Source organism: Otolemur garnettii, unplaced genomic scaffold (genome assembly GCF_000181295.1).
Source record: "Otolemur garnettii isolate 467f Iridium unplaced genomic scaffold, OtoGar3 scaffold00003, whole genome shotgun sequence".
In the NCBI taxonomy this organism is placed as follows: domain Eukaryota; kingdom Metazoa; phylum Chordata; class Mammalia; order Primates; family Galagidae; genus Otolemur; species Otolemur garnettii.
The window spans coordinates 26,666,985-26,674,876 of NW_003852398.1; the positions used below are offsets into that span (position 1 = coordinate 26,666,985).

Genomic DNA, 7,892 nt, shown 5'->3' on the forward strand with positions numbered 1-7,892 from the left:
GCATAAAGAAGAGAATGGTCAATTCCTCCAGGGGCCAAGGAGAAGGTGCCTTCTTCCTGTACACCTTGATGTTTCTCATTAACCTCTGGTTGCCAAGAAGCATGGAGCTATACTGATGGCTTTTCTTTGGGTCCTACCAGTCACCTCCTCCAATATGCAGTGCAGCTGAGAACCTTGGAAGATGGCATCTAGTTAGTTCTGAACTAGTGACCTCATAACTAGCAAACCCACAGCCAATAGGAACTATTATCATTCTTAGGTTTTTCTGATTTTTCCTTCTACTTATTTACAACCATCTGGTTATAAATATTTTCTTGTAGGTCTCAATTGGCTATCCATTTTGGAAGTAGGTAGTAAAATAAAAAAAAAATAATGAGACTCAAAGTTCTCTGCCTTACAGTCCCTCCCACAGCCATCCCAGTTCCTAGTTAGAAAACCAAATCAGAAGCAGCTTGAGAAGATGGACTTTTATTTCTTCTTAAAAAAAATAAATAAAACAAATATACTGGCTTGAATTTCCTTCCCTTTTCTTACTTTCCCCTTTAAAAAGAAGAAGCAACCACTGTGAGAATCCTTGGGACAGGCAGACAGAGGCCTCTTGGACCCACCGTGGAGGGAGATGCTCGGTACCAAGGCAAGTGCGCCTCAATCAGCCCTGGGCTGCTGGGTGTCAGCCATCTTCAGTGGGGGGGTGGAAGTTCCCAGGCTCTCCCCAGACCCCTCACAGTTCAGTCTTAACCTTGTGCATCAAATCCTTTTGGTCAATTTTGTCAAGGTCCTGGTACCAGCGGTTGTAAGCCAGCAAGGCCACATTCTTGGCAGCTACAGCCATCACCTCCACAGAGCTGGCTGCCCACTCCAGGGCATTGAGGTAGAAGAGCTGGTCGTGGAGCGCAAACCTTGGGAGAGTGGGGCGGGAGCCGTACAGGGGGTGGGCTTTCCACTCAGCTGTCTGGACGGAGTAATAGGAACGGAAAAGGGTCTTCAGCTGGGTCCGAAAGAGGGGCTTTGGGGACTGGACTCGCCAAACAGCTGCCTCCTGGGGCTGCTTCCGCCGGAAGTTGGCTGAGATGTTGACAGGACAGATGTTGTCCAGAGTGCAGAAGAAGCTGGGGAAATCTGTGGTAAGGATGCTGGCAAAGGGGAAAAGCTTAGGGTCTGGGAAACCAAAATAGGAAGAGTTGAGATAGCCGTGGACCAAGGAGACGATGCTGGTTTGGAATGAGCCCTGGACGTCATCAATGGGTGGGTTGAAACCTTCAAAGGTGAAATTGCTGCTGTTGCTGTCCAGGTACAGAGGGGCGGCAATGACCACAATGTCATACAAATCGGAGCTGTTGCCTACTTCATTCTCATATCCTACCTGGTACAGGGCTTTCCCTTCTGGAGGTGAAAAAAGGCAGCAGAAAAGTCAACTTGCTCCTTTGGCTTCTCCCCACCAAGCTTTCACCTGGTTTCCCGCATTGCGGGTACAAAGAGACCCTGGCACCAGAAGTACAGCTGGGCTGTCTCAGTGGTGGACCTAGTCTCTTTCTATGCTAGTAAAATCACAGGGTGAGCACCAGACTGGGAGTCAGAAAACCCAAGTTGTTCTCTGGTTTTGCCACTGACTGGCTGGGGAGCCTGAGGAGGCTGCCAGAAAGAGGCTAGACTGATTAAGTCTCAGCTTCCTGGCTCTCACATTTGAATTGAGACAACAGCACCCTCTAGTGTCCCTTGGCAGGCTGGGGCTTCCCACTGAGATTTAGCAAATATTCGCCAGCACAATAGACCAAAGCTGAGCTACAGGGGAGGCAGAGTGTCTGCTGGCTAGCAATGTTGTGGATGGTCACGCCTCCTGCTCTGTCCACTCACCTGTGCTGTGCAGGGTCACAGAGGTCACTGTGGCATGGATCACGTTGGCCTTGGTGAGCTTCAGCAAACCGGAACAAACCAGCTTATTGCCTCCCTCCACAGACCACAGGTTGCCTTGGGCTCCGGCTAGTGACATGGCTCCTGGGCAAAGCAGAAGAGGGCCGGTGGGTTCTCAGAACCACCAGACGGTGGGCTGGGAAGTTTAGCACTATTCTACTGGGCTCTAACTGTGGGCACAAGGAGTCAGCAAACATACAGACAAATACGACAAAATTTACCACGCTGTGAGGTGAAAACACTGTTCTCAATGAAAGAGTTAGCTTTGAGAACGACCACATATTGCATGATTCTATTTTATACAGAATGCCCAGAATGGGCAAATCCATAGAAATAGAAAGTAGATTTGTGGTTATCTTGGCTGGAAGACTGGGGGGAGTGATGGTTAAAGGGAATGGAGTTTCTTTTTTGGGTGATGAAAATGTTCTAAAACTGATCATGGTGATGATTGCACAATGTTGTTAATGTACCCCAAGCCACTGAATTATATACTGTGAATGGGTAATTGTATGGTATGCTATGAAGGACACACACAGGACAATGGAAAGAGAGAGAAGCCACACTGAGGGGACACGGAGCAGGACCTGATGGCTAGGAAGAAGCCAGTGTGTCAAGGGCTAGACAGACGGGGTATCCTGGTCACAAAGGAGGTACCTGTTAATACAATACAAGCCTTTCCATTCGTCAGTGTAGCAGGGATGTACTGACTGCCTGGTATGATGCAGGCACCGTTCTAGTGTTTGGGATGCATTAGTGAACACTAGACAAAGTTTCCTACCTTTGTGAAGTCTACATTCTCTGCTGTCATGGCCTGTGCTGGAGGTAGGCTATGCACAGGCCTATCTACCCCAGTAATGATCTGGGAAGATCAGATGCTCAAACACATGAACACCCAGGGACTCAGGGGTCATTTCTTTGAGCCAAAACGTGGCCAGCGGAGCACCACCTCATCGTTAACATGGATGCACACGAGAGATTATGAGGCAATCAGGAGTGACAGAAACACCCTGAGCCTCTGATCTGAGCCTTGCTTTCACTGTCTGTGGAAATGGAGTGAATGCCATCTCCTGCTAACTGGGAGGACCAATGTCAGAATCAAATGGGAATGGGGCAGCAAAGTGCCTAGGCACTGTGATGAGCCGGATAAAGGTGAGGTTATCACAGGGGCCCAGCCCGTTCTGGGCACCAGGGGCAGGGCATGGGCAGGTGGCAAGGGCTGGATGCTCACCAGCAAAGGCAGGCATTGCTGCCGATTGGCCATAGCTGGCCCTCAGGACAGCAGAGACGACGTCGTCAATAAAGCGCTGTGTGACGCCCACCTGGAGCAGGGACTCGGTCACAGAGCGCTGGGTCATGTTGACAAAGGCAGATTCCCCCAGAGAGTAGAGCAGCTCCTCCACGCCCGAGAAGGCATAACCATGGGCCTGGTACTTATAGATCCTAGAAGACAACAGAGATACCGTCCTTGTGCAGAAAGGCTTTTGGCTGACGACCTGCCGCTGGGTCCCTGTGCCAGAGAGGTCCACCGGGAACTTGGTACCTCCTTTACATAAAGAAGGATGGGAGAGGAGGCGGTTATATTCCTGTTGGTCTGCTCTCTGCCTGTAGTGGGTCTGTCTCCCCTAAAGGGACAGCGTAGACGTAAGGAATCCCACTAGATCTGGTTCACATCATGGCTGCAGAATGACAACTGTGTCACCTCTCTGAGCCACTGGCTCCCTGAGGTCACAGTCCATAGGCCTTTTTTCACTCAGTTGGGCCTGCCGGGCAGCAGTGGCCATGACTATCCCCTGCTGACACAGCCCCTCTCCCCCCAACAGCGTTGGCTCTGCCCTTGCTTTTAGGACCTGATGGCAGAAGCCTAATGCCAATACCGTTGCTCTCTCTGCTAGCTCAGCCTGTCTTCTCCTTTGGTTTGATCAGACAGGGCTCCCACTCATTCCCACATCTTGTCCCTCTATTGCTCACCTAATCTTAGGGACTGGCTGGCCTTTGATATGTTCCCTACTTTGGGGCTGCTTTGTAAACATCCTGAGTTTGGTTTCAGTGGGACACCAGATGATGTCCTGAAAACAGACAGAAATGTGGGTCAGGAACTGAGGGGGAAAGTAGAGTTGATGGGGAGAAGTTATCTTTCACAAAAGGGAGAAGTCAAGATTATAGGTCTGGATAAAGTGACAAAGGAGAAAAGTATCAGACAGAAAGAGGGGTAAGGCATAAGCTTTAGGGGGCCGTCTGGAGGATATAAGTGCCCTTAACAGCACAGTTATAGGGGAGTGGAGAATGGGCTATGCTTGCGTGCCTGGCAATGAAGGAGGCGAGACTGGGTCTGAGGAACAGCCTCTGCACCGGGCAGGAAGCAGTTAGAACCTTCAAGAGGGAATCCAGAGGAAAGGCAAGTGACAACTTGGTGAGCGACAGGATGGAGTGAGAACCGAACATGTGTCCTCCATGCCTGAGACCCAAGGTGATAGGGAGGGGGTGGGACCATGATGGAAAAGCTGGAAGTCAGCAAAGTTTGGAAACAGTGACCCACAGGCCGCACTGCATCTGCACTGTTTGAAGATGTGTTGGTTTGGGAGACTTCATATTACCCTGGATTTCCAGCTTCTGCGAAACTGGAAGATGTAGCCACATGAGATGGGCGTTGCACATGGCTGGCCCCAGCCAACTGCAGGGGGATGCTGGCTGCCTCCTTCAGACAGGGCTTTGTTCCGCAGCTCACCTCCTCCCCTCTGCCCCTGTGCTCTTTTACCTGCTGTTTCCCTGTCTCACATCCTGGTTCAGCCTTGCAGGTGACTGTATTTGCAACTCATGCTTTTATCAGGGTAGCAGAGGGACAACACCAGAGAGACCAGCCCTGCACCCAATAAGGCCATTCCTCAGGCCAGGGTATGGCCTATTCCATTCCCCTTGCTCTCAGCCTGCACAGAATTGTGCTGGGCTCTCACAACCAGCAAGGACCTCTTCCTTTTTCATAAAGCACCATCAAGCTGGTTCCTTCCCTGCCTTCTCCCCTCCCCCTCTGGAGCACCCTTCCCATGGGTCTAGCTCCAGCTCTGCCAGCCCTACCTCATAAACTTCTCCATGACCTCCTCCACCCACATCTGCAGCCTCAGGAAGCTGATGCCGTAGTGCCACCAGAGGCGGAAGAGGTTCAGCAGGTACCAGTCAGTCTCCTCCAGCACGAAGTGCTCCCCGCTAAAGATGGCACTCCTGCCCACCACCTCGCGCCGGTGCCTCAGCCCTGTGGAGATGAAGAGGAGGCCCTCAAGTCCCCTTCGAAGATTTGGGGCCTTCTTGCTGCAAGTGGACATGGTCTGTTCATTTGTGTTGCTTGTTTATAAAGAGCAAACAGATGCAACTGGGAAGGTGTTTATAGCCTTCCTAGTCAATCAAAAAGTGAAAACAAAATTACGTACTGCTTTACATTTTTTTTCACTTTATATTTTTTTCAACAAGGATCTATCTCACTAAGCCACTAGCAGGAGAAATTCAGATGTCATCCCAGAATGTCCAGGGGCTGATAGCTACAGGACTTGCTTTGAGATGGCAGCCCTAGGCACCAAGATCACATAGAAATCACAGCTCCTCATAGTCCTCCTGTACTCTACAACTTACAGAGCAATGGATTCCTAAATAAGGATATATCCACTATGAGCTATTCCTTCTCTTACTCCCACATACTATATATGCTGCTCTGCACCTTAACAACATACTGCATCTTGGAGTATATTATACCTGGCAAAAGGCCTTCCCTATTCTGGCTGCTGAATAAAGACTGTTTATTTATTTCTTTATGAGACAGAATTTTACTTATTAACCCTCGGTAGAGTGCCATGTGTCACAGCTCACAGCAACCTCCAACTCCTTGGGCTTAGGCAATTCTCTTGCCTCAGCCTCCCCAGTAGCTGGGACTACAGGCGCCTGCCACAATGCCTGGCTATTTTTTTGTTGCAGTTTGGCCAGGGCTGGGTTTGAACTCGCCACCCTTGGTACATGGGGCCAGCGCCCTACCCACTGAGCCATAGGTGCCGCCCCTAAAGACTGTGTATTTATTCAATAATTTTTTTTTAAACCCCAGTTCCCAGTGGGTAGACAGTGTTTGCTATTACAAACAATGCCATAATGAATAACCTTGTTTGTATGCAACTTGGCATATCTGCCAAGACCACCATTAGGTTCATTTCTGAGAATTGGAACTTCTGTGTCAAACAGTGTGTAGTTGTGGTTTTGACCAATGCTGCTGGATTTGAATCCCAGCTCTCTTGCTTATCAGCTGCATGGCTTTAGCTGAGGTACATACATTTTCTGAGCCTCAGTTTCCTTAGGAGGACCTCTAACATATGTCTTATAGTCTGGTAGGGAAAACTGAAAGTAATTCCTACATACCACCTAGAAGGGTGCCAGGTATCTGGCCCCAGCTTACGGACAATGGTATCATCATGATTATTTCGAGGCAGCAAATTGAAAGGGAAAGAAACTGGCCTGGGAGTCAAACCTGAGTTCTAATCCCGGCTCTGCAACTAACTCACTGTGTAACCTCAGGCAAGTTCCTTCCCCTCTCTGGTCTCAGCTGCTCCATCTGTAAAATGAGGAGATTGGGCTACATGACCTCCTGGACGTGACAGTCTAGGCAGTCTGGGAAGGGTCTGACACTGCCGCCAGTCCCAGGGTGCCAGGTGCTGAAGCCCCAGGACTGCACTCACCGAGGAGCTTGACGAAGTCCTGCATGTGTAGGCTCAGGGAGTGGAAGGAGGCGGCTCCGCTCTCATAGTGCTGCTTGTTGACTGATATGGTGGCCAGGCGGCCGCCGACAGTCCACTTCTCATAAACATCGATCTGCACCCGGGGTCCAAAGTGCTGCTGGAGGAAATGGGCCACAGCAGAGCCCCCGATTCCAGCCCCAACCACGGCTGTCAGCAGGCCCAGGAGGCAGTCAAGGGAAAAAAACAAGAGTATGGGAGTGAGAGGCTGCAGCCCACACCTTTTCCTCCTCCTCCTCCTGCACTGGTAGTTCCCAGGCACTTGTATTTCACAGGCTTTCAACATTTCAAAAACAAAAGTAGCAGACTGGCTTGTCAGTAGAGCTATTACTAATACAGAAAGGCAAACCTGAAATTGCTTCCTTCATTTTAAAAAAGATATTACAGCAGCAAAACATTTCAAAATTCAGGATGACCTCTTCAGGGAAATAAACTTAGTTTTATACAACTCATTGCATTGTTCCAAATTTTCTTCTTTCACTATGAATTGATAAAAATAGCTACTGAGCAGTTCTGTTTGGTGGTTCAGTGTTTGGAAACCACTCCTTATTCCAGGGGTTGTAAAACTACAGCTTGCAGGGTAAATCCAGGCAGATGCCTTGTTTTAGAAAACAAAAGTTTTACTGGAACTCAGCCATGTCCTTTCCTTTACTGATTATCTATGGCTGTTTTCATGCTAGGAAGAATTGAGTAGTTGCAGCTGGTCTGCAGAGCCTAAAATATTTGTTCTCACGGCCCTTTTCAAAAAGTGTGCTTACCCCTGGTCTAAACCAACCTGCCACCTGACATTTAGATCATTTCTATGTCTGTGTTTACCAAGACTGGAATGCAACCTAAGATGGGTTGCTCAATACCTTATAGGGCACTCCAACGCAGTTTGGACTCTTGTCACTAAGTTTCAGCTTGCTGAGGTCTTTTTTTGGGTCTTATCATTCATTCACTGTCTTTAATACACCTCCCGTCTTCCGCTATTTACAAACCTAGATTACATATCATCGGTATTCTCATCGAAGTCACTATTAAAACCATTTTGCTGGACAAGGCTCAGAAATGCTAGCAGGAGTTGCTGCCTAGACAGATACTAACTCTGTGAGAGAACGGTGAGCCAGCAATGAAGCTACTGACCTGGACTACCACCTTACTTATAATTTTTGCCTACTCTGTTCTGAAACACTGCTTTCCTCTCATCTCATAGTCCAGTAACCCTATTCAGAA

At 49.1% G+C, this 7,892-nt stretch overlaps 1 protein-coding gene across 2 annotated transcripts; it reads right to left on the bottom strand.

Annotated features, from left to right (window-relative positions):
- Positions 1-530: 530 nt before the first annotated feature.
- On the bottom strand, positions 531-6,890 carry PCYOX1L (prenylcysteine oxidase 1 like). Of its 2 annotated transcripts, XM_023514853.1 has the most exons (5): positions 6,621-6,890; positions 4,984-5,158; positions 3,140-3,351; positions 1,855-1,995; positions 531-1,383 (listed from the first exon to the last, which is right to left on the bottom strand). In XM_023514853.1, the coding sequence occupies exons 1-5, from the start codon at positions 6,643-6,645 to the stop codon at positions 722-724; spliced, it is 1,215 nt and encodes a 404-aa protein (XP_023370621.1). In that variant the 5' UTR covers positions 6,646-6,890; the 3' UTR covers positions 531-721. The 2 variants fall into 2 exon arrangements, with proteins under 2 accessions (XP_023370621.1, XP_023370619.1); XM_023514851.1 differs by lacking the exon at positions 6,621-6,890 and having other exon boundaries at positions 4,984-5,248.
- Positions 6,891-7,892: the final 1,002 nt, after the last annotated feature.

What these genes read in the sequence shown, in the direction of transcription:
- PCYOX1L (XM_023514851.1), bottom strand. Translation starts at nt 5,228, where the DNA reads ATGTCCACTTGCAGCAAGAAGGCCCCAAATCTTCGAAGGGGACTTGAG. An exon ending in AGCAATGCCTGCCTTTGCTG is followed by an intron (nt 1,996 to 3,139) that starts GTGAGCATCCAG and finishes TGCTTTGCCCAG; the next exon opens with GAGCCATGTCACTAGCCGGA. An exon ending in TGTGACCCTGCACAGCACAG is followed by an intron (nt 1,384 to 1,854) that starts GTGAGTGGACAG and finishes TTTCACCTCCAG; the next exon opens with AAGGGAAAGCCCTGTACCAG.